Source organism: Hippopotamus amphibius, chromosome 2 (genome assembly GCF_030028045.1).
Source record: "Hippopotamus amphibius kiboko isolate mHipAmp2 chromosome 2, mHipAmp2.hap2, whole genome shotgun sequence".
Lineage (NCBI taxonomy): Eukaryota > Metazoa > Chordata > Mammalia > Artiodactyla > Hippopotamidae > Hippopotamus > Hippopotamus amphibius.
Genome location: NC_080187.1, coordinates 71,624,225 through 71,646,910, shown reverse-complemented (window position 1 = coordinate 71,646,910; position 22,686 = coordinate 71,624,225). Strand labels below are relative to the sequence as shown.

The window sequence follows — 22,686 nt, the reverse complement described above, 5'->3', positions numbered from 1 at the left end:
ACACCAATGGACAGATCATCCACACAGAAAATTAATAAGCAAACACAAGCTTTAAATGACACAATAAATCAGCTTGACTTAATAGATATCTACAGGACATTACATCCAAAAACAGCAGATTACACGTTCTTCTCAAGTGCACATGGAACATTCTCCAGGATAGATCACATCTTGGGACATAAATCAAGCCTTGGTAAATTCAAGAAAATTGAAATCGTATCAAGCATCTTTTCCGACCACAATGCTATGAGATTAGAAATCAATTACAGGAAACAAACTGTAAAAAACACAAACATATGGAGGCTAAACAGTATGCTACTAAATAACCAAGAGATCACTGAAGAAATCAAAGAGGAAATCAAAAAATACCTAGAGACAAATGACAATGAAAACACAACAATCCAAAACCTACGGGATGCAGCAAAGGCAGTTCTAAGAGGGAAATTTATAGCAATACAATCCTACCTCAAGAAACAAGAAAAATCCCAAATAAACAATCTAAACTTACACCTAAGGAAACTAGAGAAAGAAGAGCAAACAAAACCCAAAGTTAGTAGACGGACAGAAATCATAAAGATCAGGGCAGAAATAAATGACATAGAAACAAAGAAAACAATAGCAAAAATCAATAAAACTAAAAGCTGGTTCTTTAAGATAAAATCTATAAACCTCTAGCATGACTCATCAAGAAAAAGAGGGAGAGGACTCAAATCAATAAAATTAGAAATGAAACAGGAGAAGTTACAAAACACACTGCAGAGATAAAAAGCATCATAAGAGACTACTACAAGCAAGTATATGCCAATAAAATGGACAACCTGGATGAAAGGGGCAGATTCTTAGAAAGGTATAAGCTTCCAAGACTGAATCAGGAAGAAATAGAAAATATGAACAGACCAATCACAAGTAATGAAATTGAAACTGTGATTAAAAATCTCCCAACAAACAAAAGTCCAGGACCAGATGGATTCACAGGTGAATTTTATCAAACACTTAGAGAAGAGCTAACACCCATCCTTCTCAAACTCTTCCAAAACATTGCAGAGGAAGGAACACTCCCAAACTCATTTTATGAAGCCACCATCACCCTGATACCAAAACCAGACAAAGATACTACAAAAAAAGAAAACTACAGACCAATATCACTGATGAATTTAGATGCAAAAATCCTCAACAAAATACCAGCCAACAGAATCCAACAATACATTAAAAGGATCATCCACCATGATCAAGTGGGGTTTATCCCTGGAATGCAAGGATTCTTCAATATATTCAAATCAATCAATGTGATACACCATATTAACAAACTGAAGGATAAAAACCACATGATCATCTCAATAGATGCAGAAAAAGCTTTTGACAAAATTCAACACCCATTTATGATAAAAACTCTCCAGAAGGTGGGCACAGAGGGAATCTACCTCAACATAATAAAGGCCATATATGACAAACCCACAGCAAACATCATTCTCAATGGTGAAAAACTGGAAGCATTCCCTCTAAGATCAGGAACAAGACAAGGATGTCCACTCTCGCCACTACTATTCAACATAGTTTTGGAAGTCCTTGCCACAGCAATCAGAGAAGAAAAAGAAATAAAAGGAATCCAAATTGGAAAAGAAGAAGTAAAACTGTCACTGTTCGCAGATGACATGATACTATACATAGAAAATCCTAAAGATGCAACCAGAAAACGACTTGAGCTAATCAATGAATTTGGTAAAGCTGCAGGATACAAAATTAACACAGAGAAATCTCTTGCATTTCTATACACCAACAATGAAAGAGCAGAAAGAGAAATTAAGGAAACAATTCCATTTGCCATTGCAACAAAAAGAATCAAATACCTAGGAATAAACCTAACCAAGGAGGTAAAAGACCTGTACTCAGAAAACTATAAGACACTAAGGAAGGAAATCAAAGATGACACAAACAAATGGAGGGACATACCATGTTCTTGGACTGGAAGAATCAACATTGTGAAAATGACTGTATTACCGAAAGCAATTTACAGATTCAATGCAATCCCCATCAAATTACCAATGGCATTTTTCACAGAACTAGAACAAGAAATTTTACGATTTGTATGGAAACGCAAAAGACCCTGAATAGCCAAAGCAATCTTGAGAAGGAAAGATGGAGTTGGTGGAATCAGGCTTCATGACTTCAAGCTATACTACAAGACTACAGTGATCAAGACAGTATGGTACTGGCACAAAAACAGAAATATAGATCAATGGAACAGGATAGAAAGCCCAGAGATAAACTATGTTCAACTAATCTATGACAAAGGAGGCAAGGATATACAATGGAGAAAAGGCAGCCTCTTCAATAAGTGGTGCTGGGAAAACTGGACAGCTACATGTAAAAGAATAAGATTAGAACATTCCCTAACACCATACACAAAAATAAATTGAAAATGGATAAAAGACCTAAATGTAAGGCCAGACACTATACAACTCCTAGAGGAAAACATAGGAAGAACACTCTTCAACGTAAATAACAGCGAGATCTTTTCTGATCCACCCCCTAGAGTAATGGAAATAAAAACAAAAATAAATAAGTGGGACCTAATGAAACTGAAAAGCTTCTCCACAGCAAAGGAAACTATAAGCAAGACAAAAAGACAACCCTCAGAATGCGAGAAAATATTTGCAAACGAATCAACAGACAAAGGATTAATCTCCAAAATATATAAACAGTTCAACCAGCTCAATATCCAAAAAACAAAACAAAACAAAACAAAACAACCCAATCAAAAAATGGGCAGAAGACCTAAATAGGCATTTCTCCAAAGACATACAGATGGCCAAGAGGCACATGAGAAGCTGTTCAACATCACTAATTATTAGAGAAATGCAAATCAAAACTACAATGAGGTATCACCTCACACCGGTTAGAATGGGCATCATCAGAAAATCTACAAACAGTAAATGCTGGAGAGGGTGCGGAGAAAAGGGAACGCTCTTGCACTGTTGGTGGGAATGTAAATTGATACAGCCACTATGGAGAACAGTATGGAGGTTCCTTGCAAAACTAAAAACAGAACTACCATATGACCCAGCAATCCCACTGCTTGGCATATACCCAGAGAACACCATAATTCAAAAAGACAAATGCACTCCAATGTTCACTGCAGCACTTCTTACAATAGCCAAGACATGGAAGCAGCCTAAATGTCCATCAACAGAGGAATGGATAAAGAAGATGTGGTACATATATACAATGGAATATTACTCAGCTGTAAAAAGTAATGAAACTGGGACATTTGTAGAGACATGGATGGACTCAGACACTGTCATACAGAGTGAAGTGAGTCAGAAAGAGAAAAACAAATATCGTATATTAACACACATATGAGAAATATAGAAAAATGGTACAAATCAACTGGTTTGCAAGGCAGAAATAGAGACACAGATGTAGAGAACAAACATATGGACACTAAGTGGGGAAAGTGGGGAGGGTTGGGGGGGAATAAACTGGGAGATTGGGATTGCCATATATACATTACTAATAAGAAAAATATACCAAATTGTACACTCTCTGCAGTTTATTGTCTGTTAAAAAAAAAAGTATACACAGGATACTCATTATATTCATTATACATAATTTCTGTGTAGTATTTTTTTCTCATTTCATAATTTTTTAAAGATTTATTTTATTATTTATTTGTTTGTTTATTTGTCTATTTATTTATTTTTGGCTGAGTTGGGTCTTTGTTGCTGCGCACAGGCTTTCTCTAGTTGTGGCAAGTGGGGGCTACTCTTTGTTGTGGTGCTAGGGTTTCTCATTGCAGTTACTTCTCTTGTTGCAGAGCATGGTCTCTAGGCATGCAGGCTTCAGCAGTTGCAGCACGTGGGCTCAATAGTTATGGCTCACAGGCTCTAGAGCGCAGGCTCAGTAGTTGTGGCGCACAGGCTTAGTTGCTCCGCGGCATGTGGGACTGTACTGGCCCAGGGATTGAACACGTGTCCCCTGCATTGGCAAGTGGACTCTTAACCACTGTGCCACCAGGAAAGCCCTCATTTCATATTTTTAAACTGCAGCTCTTGGTCATCTTTCCTGTCAGGATATGTCAAAAATCTATCTCAGCCATTTTAACTGCAGCCATTTTAACTGCAGCCATTATTTTTTGTCCTTAAATACTGATCTAAGTCTTACAACTAAGAAAGTGCCAAGTACAGCTACACTACCATCTCCTTCAAAGGCTCAGAGACTCCACTGAATCAACAAGGTTTCTTTACGTCAGAAATAAGCGGAAAGGACTTCCCTGGTGGCGCAGTGGTTAAGAATCCACTGCCGATGCAGGGGATACAGGTTCAATCCCTGGTCTGGGAAGATTCCACATGCCGAGGAGCAACTAAGCCCGTGCACCACAACTACTGAAGCCTGCGTGCTCTACAGCCTGTTCTCTGCAACAATGAGAAGCCCATGCACCACAATGAAGAGTAGCCCCCGCTCACCACAACTAGAGAAAGTCCGTGCATGGCAACAAAGACCCCAAAGCAGAAAAAAAAAAAAAAAGAAAGAAAGAAAGAAAGAAAGAAAGAAAGGAAGGAAGGAAGGAAGGAAGGAAGGAAGGAAGGAAGGAAGGAAGGAAGGAAGGAAGGAAGGAAGGAAGAAAGAAAGAAGTGGAAAGCTGTTGGAGGGAATGTGACTCCTCCCCCTCCTCTCCTTCTCCGCTCCCTTCTCCCTCTGCCCTCTCCTACTCTAGGCAGCATCTTGCCTTACTAGCAGTGGATGCTTTGTTGAAGGAATAAAATGAATAGAAGAAGGAACACATGAGTAAATCAGAACTCAAAGCTCATATTTAACTTTACCTGAGTTAATTTGCTTTGCCTGAAGGGAGTGTGGGTGTGTTCCTGATCCAATGCACGGATACATTCCTTCAGCTGCAAAGTGGTAGAATAACAAACACATCAAATATCACATGCAAAGTGAGAATAACAGATAAGATTTTTCTTAAATAAACCACATTCACGCAATTTCCAAAAGGAAGTCAAAATGCCCTGGTAGTTTCTTGCTCAACAAGAAAAATCAAGCTAGACTGGGAAGAATCATTCTGTGCTAGCTGTGCCTAGTTAAGGGCCCCCGCAATTTAAATACTATGATCCTAGGAATAGCCCTGATAGTGTAGAACAGACAAACTCAGGGACATTCTCATAGGTCCTAGAGTCCAACTTCTATGGTGGCAGTTCTGGCTTGCCAGCTCCCTTTCTCTCCTCATACTCTCCCCAACTACAAGATGCACTCACATAGAGAAAACACCTATGCTACTCCCCTGCCTCCCTGCTCACACATGCACACCTATAGGTATGATTCAAGTGCAGATTCAAATAAAAGTTGTCTGAATGGGACAGGAGAAATTCTAGAGTCAGAGCTGGGAAGGAACTGAGAAATCACCTAGGTCTACCTCTTCATTTTAAAAAAAGTAGGCACTGTGGCCCAAAGGCAAGGGCATGTCACTTGCTCCTGGGCAGAGCCCCTCAAAGAAGTGCTCATTGGACATCACTAGTGCCAACAGAAACCTGGATATGTAGATCTCTAGGGGCAACATACCCATCAGAAAGAGCAGAGGTTGCAGGGACAAGATCAGGGAGGAGAGATCTATTTCTGAGTCATGCATCTCAGCTAAATGGCAGTAAATGAGAAGACAGGGAGGGAAGAGAACAGAAGGAATCACTTGGAAGTGCCAGTGCTGGGAGTTCACCAAGAACAGGTAATTAGCCTTGAGAGTTTGTTGTGGCTGTTCCTGGCAGCAGCCACAGATGCCCACAGCTAACCCCTCTTTTTCCAAGAAGCTGCAGGGTTAGAAGAAGGTATAAGGGAATTTCCTCTTTTATTACAAGTCAGTCCAATATCCCCAAACTTTAGCACTGGGAAGATTCTCTAGAAGGGACGAACAGGTAACCAAACCTGGCGACTTACATCTGCCTCTTACGTACTCAAATCCAAGTGTGGCCATCAATCTCTATGAGCCCTTGGGTCCCTTTAGCCTTTGAATCAGAATGGAAAGTAGACTTTACTAAACTCTAAGGGAAAACCAAGGGAAATACCCAGGAAAGTAAAAAGGGGCACCTCTGTGCACCTCACAAAGCACAAGATCCTATTCTATAAGGCTTGTTCTCAGGCCCCTTTACACCCATGTGAGATAGACATAGTCAAGCCCCAAAGGGTTCTCCAACTTCACAGGTACTTCTTAGGTTTCCCAGTTAATTCCTGGGCCATAAATTTAAATATGAGAATCAAAGATTTCTTTCCTTGGCCAATTCACTTAACCTGAGCTTCAGAATCCTGATCTATAAAGTGGGAATAAGAGAACCTGCTTTGTTGTTGTGAAGAGTAAACTGATTAGCATATAGTACATGCTCAAAATATATTGGTTCTGGGGCTCCTTGGAGAATTGGCTGATTTCAGGGCTAGAGAAGCGAAGAGTGTGTGACACCTTGTAGTGCCAAAAGGCAAGGAGATGCTCAAAAAATAATGGAAACATATCAAAAGGATATAGAAACCAACCTGAAAGAATTCCCAATGGCCATCTGGGATAATTTGAGCATGAAAATAAATAATGATAGAAATGGATTCTAATTTAGCAAATAAAAGAAATACCCATTTACTATTATAAGTAAATAATCAAATAAATAAATTAAAGAGAAAAAACAGCTCTTTCTTACAGTAGAATTCTAACTAATTAATGTAGAATGATGAACATAGAAAATCTCATCAGGTAAACACCACAGTAATAACTGCTGCAGGTAAGAATCATCAATGGATACTAAAATCAGGCAGCGGAAGTGTGATGTAAACAGGATAATTGCATTGTTTCAAAGTATCTCTCCATACGATACTTATTACAAAGGGAATAATCATAACTTTACAGTGGAGAAACCTAGCACAAACCACCTTAACTCAGAGATCAAGTTTAACATCACCAGTAATAAGCCATACTGATTGATACAATACACTGAGAAGTGTACAACTTCTGTGGTATTCTTGCTAAAAATTCATTACCTGAATCTAATAATGAAAAAAAGTTATACAAACCCAAGTTCAGAGACATTCTGCAAAATAACTGGCTAGCATTCTTCAAAGATGTTAAGGTCACCACTGACAAAAACTGAGGAGACTACAGAGCCATGATAACTAAATGTAACATACAATCCTGGACCCGAAAAAGAACATTAGTGGGACTACTGATGAAATTCAAACAAGGTCTGTAGATAGTTAATAGTATCATATCAATGTTCATTTCCTGATTTAGATCACTTTACTACAGTTATGTAAGATGTTAACATTAGGAACCTAGGCTGCGTGAAGGAATGCTATGTGCTTATTTTTGCAACTTTTTAAAAATCTAAAATTATTCAAAAATTTTAAACAGTAATAAAAAGATGTTAATTCTCTCACCTCTCTCAGCATCCCAATTTGTCCCTCATGAGGCCTGGAAATAATGTGTCTAGCCTGAGATTTCAGTTCTGATCAAAAGGACTTAAATACTGTGGAGGGGGCACAAGGCAGGACTATGCAGATATAAAAAGGAAAAGAATCTCTGTACAGAGCCATGGAGTGAGCTCCAGTATATTGTTAAATGAAAAAAGCAAAGTGCAGAACAGTGTTTAGAGTATGCTACTTTCTTCTTCTCCTGAGAAAGGGGTGAATACAAACATATATTGGTAGAAAATGGTTATCTATGGGGAGGGAGGTAACAGGATTGAAGTGACAGGGATGAACACTAGACTTATCCAAATGTGGCTTATTTTATAATTTTTATGTTAACTCAATATGAAATTGGTAAGCTTAAACACAGAGAATTATTTCAACTGACTTTGCACACAATATTATGACTGTATATCCCTAGTGGGATACAACTTAAAGGTAAAAAGGAAACTGCAAAGAAATCTTAATCTGAATTCAGTAATCATATTAGGAGTAATATTAACATCATTTTGGTACACATATATATTGAAGTAGAGCAAATAAATTATATTAATGTTGTTAGGAACTAAGAATTTTAGCATAAGAGAAATGGGAGAGAACTATAAATTCAAAAAAGTTAAGCAAAAATCCTGTAGTCGTAATTTTGAATTGATTTATTAGTATGAATTCCTGATATACTTTTCCCTTAAAAAAAAACAACAACTATTTCCAAGTTCTGTCCACCAAAAAGATCTACAAGCAAGGACTAACAGAGTGGTAGTAAGCACCACTAGCACTCCTTTAAATACCATTTCCCTCTAAAACCAAGGCTTGTTGAAGAAATGGCTGATTCAGGGTATGGGGAAAAAATGTAGCAGATGAGCCTACAACATCGTGTCATACTAGAACGCCAGGGACTAGTAGGGTTGTGTCAAAAAGACATAGGAACATACTTGAAAAGACTCCCACTGGCCAAAAATGTATAATTTAAGAAGCAAAAAAAAAAAAAAGTTTATAATAATATGAAAATAAACAAAAAAGTAAGCAACAACAACTACAAACTCATGGCCATGTTTAGGTTCCCAGGACATCAACTTATTCTGAAAACTGGTGAGTGAAGCAAAAAATCAAGTGTTTATGTTGCTTCCATTGTATAAATTATATTTCAGGATAATCAGATAGGGAAAAGTTCTTTCTAGTTAATACAGAAGGAATATTAGAATTAGAATATCACTATTCTGGAATCCCTAATGAAGCAATGGATAAAGGTAATGCTCATTGACGGCTGCTAAAACCATAACTCGGAAAAGGTTGCCAGGATCCCTCCTTCCCTGATGGTCCAATGGTTAAGAATCTGCCTTCCAATGCAGGGGACACAGCTTCGATCCCTGTCCTGGGAACTAAGATCCCACATACTACAGGGCAACTAAACTTGCACACTGCAACTACTGAGCCTGCATGCCACAACTACAGAGCCTGTGCACTCTGGAGCCCACACATCACATCTACAGAGCCAGCATGCTGCAACTACTGAGCTTGTGTGCTCTGGAGCCCGCATGCCGTAACGAAGAGCCCATGTGCCACAAGGAAAGATCCCACATGCCACAACTAAGACCTGACACAGCCCAAAATAAACAAATACATAAAATATATATTTAAAAAAATGTTGGTGGGAAACATAATAATGGAGGAATTAGACTGATAACACTTCAAAATCACAAAAAGAGATTATCAGACATTCTGTACCTCCTGATGTGTTCCTATAGGAAGTCTAAGAACTACTCATGAATTATTCTTGCCAAAAAAACAGAACTTAAATCTGATCAAGCCTCTAGATCAGCATTTTCCCAATGAAATATGTGAGCTACAAATACAAACCATGTATGTAATTTTAAGTTATTATAATAGCCATATTAAAAAGAAATAAAACCAGATGAAATTATATATTATAGTAAATATATAATCTAATTATATATTTTAATTGATACATCCAAAAATATTTCAGCATGTAATCAATATGAAAAAATATTAATGGTATTTTATATGCTTCAATATGTAATTTACACTTAGAGCATATCTCAGTTCAGACTAGTCACATTTCAAGTGCCCAACAGCCACATGTGACTTGGTGGCTATCGTTTTGGATAGCACAAATGTAAACCTTAACCACGTCATAGAAAATAGAGGATAGAATACTGTGTTTAACATAAACATGGGGATGCAGTCAGCCGAATCCAGAATGTGGGAAATCTCACAGGTCAAGAGACTGACTTTTCTTCAACAGATACATTAATACAAAAAAAAAGGGGGGTGGGGGGGAAGAACTGATATGGAATAAAAAACATATCAACCAAAAGCAATCCGAGGATCTCGTTTGTATCTTGATTTCAGTAAATCAACTGTAAAAAGACATTTATGGGACAACTGGTAAAATTGTAATACTTACTGGATAACAGGTAACATTAAATAATTATTTCTTTAGGTATGACAATGGTATTATGTTATGTTAAAAAATAAGAGTCTTTATCTCTGAGATACATCATGAACTTTTTGTGGAAGAAATGACATGACAACAGGATTTGTTTTAAAATAATCCTACCAGGGGAAGAAAAGGGTTGGTTAGATTCTTCACATGTTGAAGCTGGGTGACAAGTATTTGGGAGATCATTATACTATTTGTTCTACTATTATATGTTTGAAAAAATAATTTTAAAACTTGATGAGAGGGAGGAAGTGTACATAAGTTAACCATTCAAGCAACTGCAGAAATACTTCTCTGTTCCTAACTGGCAGAGATTGACCAGAGGAAGAGAAGGCAGGGAGAGAAGGAAGAGTTGTCTAGAACTGCTGAGAATCTGATTGGACAGCCTCTGTCTCCAAGCTTAGAATTCCATTGCCTTATTCCATCCCACCCTCACCCACTTTGGCTGCACGTAAAGAGGGGCAAAATCTCTCAAGAAGGATTTTCAGATTAAAGGTTTTGAACAACTTACAGCCAGAAGACTCTGGTTTATTTCTGCACCTTCCATCTTTGTCTGTCTATCTGAGTCTCTGGCATCTGCTGCTCTTTCACTGCCAGCCAAGTCAATAAAAGAGATCCTAGAGAAAAGACACAGCAGGGATGACTTCTTTGGGGCTTTGGTTTACTTTTACATCAGCCAGCATTTTTGTGACCCCAGGAAGAAATCAAAACTGACCCATCCTCATGAAAGTAAAAGACATTACTGTCAGCTTTCCAAAAGTATTGCAAGATTCTAATCTGTCAGCTACTGCTGGCACTGTTCACCTAGACCCTTCTGTGGTTTTAATCATTTGTGAGAAAGTATGACTAAAATTAATTAAACATTCTTCCCATAAGACTAAATGACCACAATTCAAATCACTTAGGTGACCACTTAGATAATTAAATAGAAACTTTTGTGGGCTGCTTTCCAGCACCCGCTCCCCCCCCCCCCAAAAAAAACTCATTACTCAGAGGTGAGATAAGCTCATCCATCACTGTGTCAGAGTTTGCTAAGATAGCACCAGAGAGGCAATGAATGTACCCAATTGTCTTATGGTTTCTTTCAAGAATGGATTAATTTTCCTTTTTTCCCCCTCGCCTGTAAGCTCTGGGATGCATTTCCTACTGTTTCTCTACTGATACTGTGTTTCACATTAGAAGCAATCAATGTCCCTTTTAATAACTTAGGGTTGACCAACAATAGGTCATTACTTCACGGTTAATCAACTGATGGCACTTTAGTACAATGATTTATTTCAGAGCTAATAACTCTACTGTGTATTCCTGAAATAAAGAACTCCACAGTGGCAGGATGTCCCGTTGTTGACAACACATATTTCAAAGTCACATTAGGGAAAGGCAGACAATGCAATTCCCTGCATATTTCCAGCGCACCTGCCAAATGTCCTCTTGGCTGAATCTTTGATCTGAATTTGGATGATAGCATGAGAGCGGGAGGAGTCTGCATTAACTCCAGTGGCCCCAGTGCTGCGCTCCTTGCTGCCCTTCAAGATCACCTGAAAATAAAATCCACAGGTTGATTTTTGCAAGGAGTAAACAAAGCCCTCTAGCTCTTAAGAGTTGGCTGAGAGCAGTAGAGACCAGACATACAGCTTTGTCAGTACACTGCAGTCTTTTCCCTCTATGAGGAAAGCTGCTTCAACACTAAATCATACAGAATAAGTACCCAAGAGCAATGAAAACAATGCGGAATACTACTCTTGGGGGAGAACATTCAATAGCTCAAGAGCTAATTTACTTCTTGATCTCATATACTCTTTTTAATATCTTTGATGGATTTATCCTGACTGAAATCCCCAGGGCATAACTCGGCTCCAAAGTAAGGTCCCATAATACCCATCTGTCGTAGTAACTGAAGCAAAGGACAGAAACGTGCACCACAAAATGAATGACCACATCCACCTGTTCCACTACAATGTAGTCATAAAGGAGACCAGGCCTGATGTGTGGGAACGTGGAAGTGATGAGTTATCACAATTGCCATGAGCTCATGATTTCCTTCGAGACCACTGCCCCACCAAATGGGAGTAAAGACTACTGTGGGTCCCTCTGGCCACAAAGGAATGGGGGAGAAGAGGTGAAGCCTCAGGAATGGCCTCAAGCCACTGAAAACATAGCCATATATAAATATCCTGGTGTTGATTACTGAGAATCAGAAAGGTGAAGAACTTTAAAAATATTTGACAGAATCCTCACAGTAGCCTAAGGTGAGGTGAGTATGATTATTATGCCTAGTTTACAGCTGAGGAATAAATGCAAAGGTTGACTTGTTCACAAACAGCTGTGGCAGAACCAAATTCCATATCTAGTACGTCTGATTCCAAAGCCCATGTGGTTTCTACTATACTGTGGGGCACTTAAGATAAATTCATCTATTTTGCAGTGAACTAGACTAAGGAAGTCCTATCCCATTTTTTTCTTAATCTCTCAGAATTTTAATTTTTATCATATTGAACATAGCTACAGTTTCCAAATTAAGAGTCCAAAAGTGGACAGAGTCAAACATCAACAATAGTCCATAAAATATCTTCACAAGCAGGGGCAGGTACTTTCCAAAATATTAACTAATAATATTGATAAATTCCTCCATGGCCTAAGCGATAGCTACATCTCTAAAGATTATCTGTGAGATTTAGAATTGTATTTTAGAACCAAATTTAGAATCAAATTTTAAATGCACTCATTTTGTAAATAAATAAATAAATAAATTTATTAAAAAAATATAATAGAACCTCAGAAGACAGTCTTTCTTGACTCCCTTGGGGATGAACCACCAGGTCACCCCTTGAGTTTTCCTGTCAGCATCCACAGTTTCTGACTAGGTATGGCCTTGAGGCCTCTCTGAGCTCTCATTAGATTCCAGCAAAAGCAGCAACATTGACTACATGTGGGAGAGGGTACCTGGCTTCTATCCCTAGCCTGACCATATTCTGCCTGTGTGACCTTGGATAAGTCACTTAACTTCTCTATGATCCTTCCTTTATCCTCAAGCATATTGCTTACACAAATCACAAATGTAGGCATTTAAAAATTCTCCCCGTCCCTTCATGGGGTTTGTAGAAGACAAATATATATATTTATTCATTTATTTATTTATTTATTGGCTACACTGGGTCTTCATTACTGTGCACGGGCTTTCTCTAGCTGTGGTGAATGGGGGCTACTCTTCATTGGGGTGTGTGGGCTTCTCATTGCAGTGGCTTCTCTTGTTGTGGAGCACAGGCTCTAGGCATGCAGGCTCCAGTAGTTGCGGCATGCAGGCTCAGTAGTTTTGGCGTGTGGGATTAGTTGCTCCACGGCATGTGGGATCTTCCTGGACCAAGGATCGAACCCATGTCCCCCTGCATTGGCAGGCAGATTCTTTTTTTTTTTTTTTATAAATTTATTTATTTTACTGGCTGTGTCGGGTCTTCGTTGCTGCACACGGGCTTTCTCTAGTTGGCGAGCGGGGGCTACCCTTCCTTGTGGTGTGAGGGCTTCTCACTGCGGTGGCCTCTCTTGTTACAGAGCACGGGCTCCAGGCGTGTGGGCTTCAGTAGTTGCGGCACATGGGCTCAATAGTTGTGGCTCACAGGCTCTAGAGCTCAGGCTCAATAGTTGTGGCGCACGGGCTTAGTTGCTCCGCGGCACGTGGTATCTTCCTCGGGCAGGGATCGAACCCGTGTCCCCTGCATTGGCAGGCGGATTCTTACCCACTGTGCCACCAGGGAAGTCCCTATACAGTTTTATACTTGGCTTTTCATTGCACCATGATGTACTAGGTACCTATGAGTGAGTCAGAAAATTTAACATGTTGAGGCGAACTTTCCTGACTAAATGCCTTTTAGGGAAGACATGAAGGAATTTCTGGTCCACAGTTCAGTTTCCTCAGCTTCAATAACAGTCTGCAATCACCATGTTTTTCAGAAATAGAAACAGCTGAGCTGTTTCAGGAATAAAGCAGCTTAGCTCTGGGAAGTAAAAATGAGGCTGTCTGTGAAGCTCATTAGACAGACTTTTGTAAATAACATACAACCCAAGTGTAGCAGTTAAGAGTGAAATCTGAAGTTAGACTGCCTGGGTTTACATACCAGCTCTGATAATATGGTTTTTTGAACATTTGTGATGTGAGAACGTCAGCAAATCACAACTTCTCAGCTTCTCATCTACAGAATGGTAATTTCATAGGTTACTTTTGAGGACTAAAAGAGATAATATGTAGTATGTAGAGCACTTAGTACTACAATTGGCACATCATAAGTTCTCAATAAATATTAATTAAAGAAAACATACTAAAGAACTAACATCTTTGTGTAAACTTCCAAAAAAACTATTTCTTTTAAAAAATGTAGGGACTTCCCTGGTGGTCCAGTGGTTAAGACTCCATGCTTCCAGTGCAGGGGTTGTGGGTTTGATCCCTGGTCAGGGAACTAGGATTTCACATGCTGCACAACGTGGCCAAAAAACAATAAAAATAAATAAATAAAAAATGTAAAATAATCAGAGTTTTGTGGGGAAATACAGCTTTATGGATCAACATGAGATTCCATGGGCTCCCAAAGTACAATTAAAAATTTAAAAATGAAAGAAGGAAGGAGGGAAGGGAAGGAGATAAAGAAGAAAAAGAGACAGTCTACTTTGGGGAGATGCAAGTCTAAGAACAGAGCAAAATTAATGCAATCACCTTAACTCCAGTGTTCATTGCAGCACTATTTACAATAGCCAGGACATGGAAGCAACCTAAATGTCCATCAACAGAGGAATGGATAAAGAAGATGTGGTACATATATACAATGGAATACTACTCAGCTGTAAAAAGCAATGAAACTGGGACATTTGTAGAGACATGGATGGACCTAGACACTGTCATACAGAGTGAAGTGAGTCAGAAAGAGAAAAACAAATATCATATATTAACACATATACGTGGAACATAGAAAAATGGTACAAATCAACCGGTTTGCAAGGCAGAAATAGAGACCCAGATGTAGAGAACAAACATATGGACACCAAGTGGGGAAAGCGGGGAGAGTTGGGGGGGAATGAATTGGGAGATTGGGATTGCCATATATACATTACTAATAAGAAAAAAAAATCAAATTGTACACTCTAAATATATGCAGTTTATTGTATGTTAACTGTATCTCAAAAAAAGTTCTTAAAAAAAAATTAATGCAATCACCTTAAAAATCACCAGGCCCCCCCTTTCTTCTCACTACCACCTTCTTCTCAAATTACTCTTTCTATAACTAACGTCTGTTGGGCAAGTTTCTAAATGTAGGTCCTTTAGACAAAACATGTTATGTGAGTAGTAAAATAGGGACCTCCTACAATAGAAAGTAGAGACAACAGCTACATTATGTGGCACTGGGAAATATTCACAGACTTATTAATGAGAATAATAGACATGACAAATTTAACTAGGAACACAGTAAGCATTATACATATATTATCTCATTTCTTTATCATCCAACCCAATCATCTGCTAACATTCACATGTTTCAGGCTCAGAAAGGTAAAGGATGTGCTCAAGGACACACGGCACTGGGACCCAGCTCCATCCAAACTTTAATCACTAAGCTTCCTGCACAAATACCAAAGGATGGCTATGAGCTCTTCAGTAGGATAGGCACTGTGTATAGACTAAGTCTCTATCACTTGGGTTTATCTAGGGTAAGCTCTTGCTCTGTGGGTCCCTACTACCAATTACTGACAAGGCAATGTTAAAACACAAAACAGATTTATTAGAAGTTCGGAAATGGATACCTATAAGTACACGAAATGTCTGTAGGAATGACTTAAAAACCCCAAAACCTCTACAAGTAAAAAAATGCCCATCATTTGCCTGACAAACAAAATCTTAATTCCAAATCAGGATGAATCAGTGAGTCCTCTGTAAAGGCAGGGAAATTCTGGTCCCTGCATTGGTAAGACCAGGTAATAAAATATACCTGGAAAAAGAAACTTCTTGGAGGAAGAACAATCCTGTGTGAAAAATGAAGCTGCCAGCTGTGCAGGCAGGCAACAAGTGGCCATGCCTGAGTGAGCCTGAGGGTGATCTGCGGTGGTGACATACATGAAGATGATACCTGAGGGTGACACTTAAGCAAACACACAGCTGATACCTGAGCAAGCGTGAATGGTGACACCTGAGACAGAGTGAAAGTGTGACACCTGAGTTACCAAGTGCTGTTGTTTCAAGTCAGTAAATGTTTATGAGGGTAACCATGTCAGATATCCATAATTTATATCAACTTTCCACCTTGACTTCAGCTGGCTTCCTTCTTGTACAACCTCATATGTATTACAGACTGAGGGTATCAATGGCAGTAACATGTTCACTAACAAGAAACTTCTGCTTGTCTTAGAAAACACACCTTAGGATAGTGCAGTGCCATAAACTCTTTCAGGGTGAGAGTGATCTGACACCAGATTGCCTACTAACATAGTTATGACCCATAGCCAAGGAAGAGGGACTTCCTTTTAGTATTTGATCCTTTACCATTCAATAAGCCTAATTTCCAGGGACAACAGCATCATGATGACCAACTCTGCTGAAACTCTCAGCCAAATGAAGGAATGACTAGGGAAGGTAGGGGCAAGAGGACCACAGGGAATAGGTATATGAGAAACAATTTCCTTAGGACTCTGCTGTGGAGGGAGCTCTGGACAGGTTAAGAATGCTCAACAGTCTCAGGGGAGCCCTTCGACATGTCCCACACACTTTTGTTCTGCGCCTGCCTTTGCAATCACTAGAAAGGGGCTCTTGGCTCTTAGGTGACTATCTAAAATAGCCACAATAAGGTGCCATTCTTGGATTTTGGATAACAGGACTCAGGAATCTGAAAAAAATCACATAAATACAAGGTCCCAGGCCTTAAACAAAATTTACCTATTTGTGCCAAGAAAAAGAAACTGTTAGAAAAAGCCACCTCGCTATTTCACATACCCAAGTCCCTGGAGGCATATACTGTAAAGCTGTTCTAAAGGTGGGTATTGTCAAGTACCCAGCCTGTCCTTCTAGCCCTCTCCCTTTGACTCTAGCCAGGCTTATTGGATATAGTAGAATGACTATGATGGCTGCATGTTAGAATCACCTTGGGAGCTTTTAAAATAATACCCACCTTCATACATTGCTGGTAGGAGTATAAAATGGTGCAGCCATTTTGGAAAACAGTATGGCAGCTCACCAGAAAGTATGACTCAACAATTCCACTCCTAGGCATATACTCAAGAAAACTGAAAACATATGTCCACACAAAATCTTGTATGTTCATAGCAGCATTATTCATAATAGCCTAAAGTTTGAAACAACCCACATGCCCATCAACTAATGGATGAATAAAATATGGTATATCCATACAATAGAATATTATTTGGCCATAAAAAGGAATCAAGTACTGATATATTTAACAACATGGATGGAAAACATTATGCTAAGTGAAAGAAGGCAGAGACAAAAGGTTGCATAATGTGTGATTACATTTATATGATATGGCCAGAATAGGTAAATTCACAGAGGTAGAAATTAGTGGTTGTCAGGCACCAGGCACAGGGGAAATAAAGAGTAACTGCTAATGCTACAGGGTTTCATTTTTGTGCGATGAAAATGTACTGGAATTAGATAGTGGTGATGGCTGCGCAACTTTTTGAAAATACTAAAAAAATCACTAAATTGTGTATTTTAAAAGGGTGAACATGAAAAAGCAGATTTTAAAATATCTTTGGAAGGTTACACAAAAAACTAAAAAAATAAATTAGTTCCTTAGGAAAAGGGAATGGAAGGAATATTTTCATTGTACTTTCTGAATTGTGAATCCATGTGAAGGTATTACCCACTAAAAATTATATTTAAAATAGAATATTGGGACTTCCTAGGTGGTGCAGTGATTAAGAATCTGCCTGCCAACGCAGGGGACACAGGTTCGATCCCTCTCCAGGAAGATCCCACATGCTGTGGAGCAACTAAGCCCATGAGCCACAACTATTGAGCCTGCGCTCGAGAGCCTGAGAGCCACAACTATTGAGCCCATGTGCCGCAACTACTGAAGCCTGCAAGCTTAGAACCCGTGCTCCACAACAAGAGAAGCCATTGCAATGAGGAGCCTGCCCACTGCAATGAAGAGTAGCCCCCACTCACCACAACTAGAAAAAGCCTGTGTGTAGCAACGAAGACCCAAAGCAGCCAATAAATAAATTAATAAATAAATAGAATATTTCTCTCCAGCAGCCTTTACCAGAGCCTACTACCATAAAAATACACATTAGCAGCTTTTGAAACTGGCTCAAAACTATCCTCTCACGCATTAGGGTCTCCCACATGCCTTACTTCCCACTATCAAGGCATTGAGACCACAATTTTGTAGAGAAAGAAGCCATCCTCTCAGAGGAGGATTCAGAGTTTATAAATGTGAAATGGTGTGTTTGTCATTGCCATTTGCCTTAATCTGAGTTCATTATACTTGTGAGATAGCAAAATGAAGTCTTTCTTGGTACTTAGGCTGCTATAGTGGGGTAGTAAAGGAGGAAGAATTACCTCTAAGAGAAGCTCCACACTATTCACCTGAAGCTCTCGCAGGCCCACTATCTGTACCACGTGCTTGCTATCTTCTCTTGCGAAGAGCCTGCAGATGCAAGAATATGGTTGGTTCGGCAGAGCTCCAGTAACAGACTCCCCAGAACCCAACCCACCACTCTCCCATTAAGTAGCAGTTTTGCTGTTTGGGTGGGATTGATATGCATTCTCTTCACCCACCCCCACACCTTCTGGCTCCAGCTCCAGGCTTCAGGGATAGTCTTTGATTGTTGAAAACAAATCAGCATCTTTGGCTACAAGAATATAATGAACATTTAACCCAGACCTATGCCAATCAGTGGATGGTGTATTCCTGGCTATGGTGATTGATTCAAGAGTGGATATGGGCTCTCTGCTGGTCCCATCAAAATAAAGTCCTAGTCTCTGGTTGTTAGGTGCTCTCTTTTTCTCTCTAGAAGTGAAAGCATGTGGCCCTGGGAGCAGTGGCAACTATTCTACATTCACAAGAGAGACAGTTTTGGAATGAAGCTAACATCATGGAAGGTAGAGCAGAGAGATGCAAAGAAACAGGGTCTTTATAACATCCCTGAACTGCCAGAGTAAAAAGACCCTAAGACTTGACTATCCTCTAGGCTTTCTAGTTATATAAGCCAATGACTTCCCTAAATGCTTAAGCCAGTAACAGTGGGGTTTTATTTTACTAAATGTTTGCAACATAAGGAGTCCTGATACATTTTTTTAAAATAATTATGAGGGACAACCCTCTACTTTTTAAAAAAAATTTATTTATTGGCTGCATTGGGTGTTCGTTGCTGCGCGCGGGCTTTCTCTAGCAGTGGGCGAGCAGGGGCTACTCATCGTTGCAGTGCACAGCCTTCTCATTGCAGTGGCTTCTCTTGTTGTGGAGCACAGACTCTAGGCACATGGGCTTCAATAGTTGTGGCACTTTGGCTCAGTAGTTGTGGCACATGGGCTTAGCTGCTTTGCGGCATGTGGGATCTTCCCAGACCATGGCTCGAACCTGGGGGGTCCCCTGCATTGGCAGGCGGATTCTTAACCACTACGCCACAAGGGAAGTCCCCTGATACGTCTTCTAAGGAAGCAAGGAAGAGCTGGTGTTGCAGCAGAAAGCCTCAGGCCTGTGTGTAACATAATGAATGGTTATGGTCTACCATCATCATTAAACTGGTTCCTCCAAGGGGCATGCACTGAATCTATCAAAAACTCTAAGATTATTTTCTCCCTTAATAAGATATTGATTAAAATTAATAATGGAATTTCATTTCATAGCCAAAAGAAAAAAAAAGATTTTCTCAAAAAAATTTTTTCTCTGTCTAAACCTTACCCTAAGTTTCCAAATTTTTACAGAAGGATAGGAAAACAGCCTCACCAATACCCATGATCTCTCAGAAGACAACTCTATTGGAACAGTTAGGCTTCTGGAATAAAAGAAGGATCTAGCTTTTAGAGCCTTCACATTACTCCTGAACATATTTTCCAAGCCCTACACCCTGAGCTTGTTGCAACAAAAATAGGAACGAGGTTTTTTTTCCCCTCCTGGTAACCAGAAAAATAAAGGGAACAGTGAACAGGCTAGAGAAGAAACATGACCTGGCCTGAAAGAGTTAATCATTCCTTGCTTTATTTTAACTGTCACTAATCTGTAGTGTCTGTAACTAGATTTGTACTTCACAAAGCTAACCTCACTCCCTGACACTATGTAAATTACATTTGGCACCTATCACCCCTAACTTGCCTCTCACTCCCTAACCTTATTAAATCCTGGTGCTTAAATTCTCTAAGCCCCCTTGTAACAAATCGCCCCCTGTAGCTTTTACCTATCAGAAAGAAGGTTGCCAGACCAGAAGCAAATGGACCCCAATTACTAGGTGGACTGACCCAGCTACGACTGTTTTGAAATAATGCAAAGGAAAAAGAATGCAAGACCTTCACTACTTTGATCCTTATCATGTACCCTAGACCGTGAGCCCCATATATGAAATCTTCTCCGATTCCCCAAGGAGGGGGGTACTGTTCTTGAGGTTGCTAGCCTGCTGTGTCTTTCCTTCTGCCTGGTGGAAAAATAAAGTCATCTCTCTCTTCCTCCAAAATCTCTATCTCCGTATTTCTATTCGGGCTCGGTGCATAGAGTAGCTGTTATTGCAGCAATAAGCTTACCCCAGAAAGGCTCCTAATGAATAGCCTAAAATGTACTGCTGTATTTTTAAATCATATATGCAAGAAGTATATTTCTATCACTTTTTATGCAAGGATATAAAGACAACTTATCTTCTACTTTAAAGAGTTAATTTTAAGATCTTTAAACTTTGGTTTCTAGTTTAAGACATAGACTAAGCACATATACGTCTATCTATCTTTGTCAAAGACCCTCTTACAGAAAATTTATTTTGAAAACAACAGGGTTAGTCATAACAGCTCTAAACAAACAAGAAAGGGTGTTATCAATGGAGCAGTACATTTCAGAAGTCTCAGAAAGGTAGGAAATAAAGAAATTTTTGCCAATTAACCAGAGACATTAAAAAAAAAAAAATCCCCAAATCTCACAGCTCAAGACACTTGCAGAATAAGTGTGAGTTTTCCCTAGTGAGCCCTAGAGAAGCTTTAAACCCAAGAGTTAGCATAGTCCCATCCCCTTGGCTATAATTAAAGAATGCAGATGGGAAGGAGTCGCGGGAGGGAGGGGATATGGGGATATACGTGTAGATGCAGCTGATTCACTTTGCTGTACAGCAAAAACTGGCATAACAGTGTAAAGCAATTACGTTCCAATAAAGGGCTTAAAAAAAAAAAGAATGCAGAAATACGGGGCAGTATATTGGGGTCATTCATTAAAGATCTGCACTCACAAACAGCTGGATATCCTGACTGTCCCTTTACACAAAGAAACAAAACACACACACACACACACACACACACACACACACAGAGCACAGCACAACAGTGGCTTTTATTCTCATGCCAACTATTCTTTAAAGGAAGTGGCCATTCTGACTGGAAAGGGCTCCTAAAAAAAGGGTACTGAGGCTTGAAAAAGAAGCTGTGATGGAGCTAACTTGGGGCTTCAAAACCAACACAGAGAGAGTAGGAAAAAAAAGCAACTCTTCCCCAAAGCAACCCCAAAGTAGCACCCTTCTTTATCTGGCAGTTGTGTCATGACTGAACTCCCAACACCTGTACATTCTCTGAATTGTGGCATACTGAAGGTCTCTTTTTTTGTTGAAATGGTCCACAGGATGGTGGTCGCCTAAGCCCACTTCACCTCTCCAGTTATGCTACTCAATCCTCTAGCGTTCCTCTATGATGGGGGCCACCCTATCATGCTCTCCATGAACTGCAGCTGCTCCTCCACCCCTACTCCTCACTCCAGTGCTTTCCTGGAGCACATGAAACTTGTACGACCTTTTGGACAATTTTGTAGGGGCCTGGATAACTTTGCTGGGGGCTAGTTTCTTTCACTGATTTGGTTTCCCCACACTTCCACCATGCTCAGCCTCAACTCATTCCTCTTCACCTAGTGTGGCTGCTCCCAACATGTCTCAGGCCTGGTTAATTCTGTCATGACAACCTTTTATCCTTCCACTTTCCCTATTCCCTCTCTCTCCTCCCTGTTCTCCCAGTCAGTTGATACCTTCACAACTTTGATTTTAACTCAGTTAAAATCATCTGTTTCAACCTAAACAAAACTTTATGCTAGAGAAATACAATAGGGATTTAAAATCAGTTACTGAATGAATATATTTCCAAAGTACTGTACTATGTTGCAAGGGCAACACTTTAAGCCTTATATGAGTTAATGTGAAGAAAATATTTTCTTTTCTTTTTACTGATATCAGAAAACTATCATTAAGTTTACCCTAAGATTATTGACAAGAAAAACAAGAGGAAGTGGGAAACATTATTTATAGTTCTTCCAGTATAATAAAAGGTCAAAAGAATAGGAAGGGATTTAAGTATATGTTGGTTTCTTGACTTCCTGAAATTATAACCTTTTCCACAGACCAAAATAAAAGGGATACAGACTTTTGATGAGCATTAGGATATTGATCGCATAAAAAATACTAATGGAAGGCTAATTTACATTTTTCTCTAGCTGAGTTGACAGTTTGAAAAAATAATGCATCTGATTCGGGAGACTCTCCTTTCACAAAACGGCGTTAGTGTACCAAAGCCTCTCATTAAATCCCATGATTCAGTGGGACTCTGGCCTAAA

The 22,686-nt window shown here is 39.5% G+C and overlaps 1 protein-coding gene across 1 annotated transcript in view; it reads right to left on the bottom strand.

The window, feature by feature from the left end:
* KIF24 (kinesin family member 24) overlaps positions 1-22,686 on the bottom strand; it is a 74,499-nt gene that overhangs the window by 11,796 nt on the left and 40,017 nt on the right. The window contains exons 6-9 of the mRNA XM_057721450.1: positions 18,456-18,543; positions 11,315-11,436; positions 10,410-10,515; positions 4,821-4,892 (exon numbers count right to left, since the gene is read on the bottom strand). Coding sequence (XP_057577433.1) covers positions 4,821-4,892; positions 10,410-10,515; positions 11,315-11,436; positions 18,456-18,543 — 388 coding nt within the window. The remainder of the gene's footprint in view (positions 1-4,820; positions 4,893-10,409; positions 10,516-11,314; positions 11,437-18,455; positions 18,544-22,686) is intronic.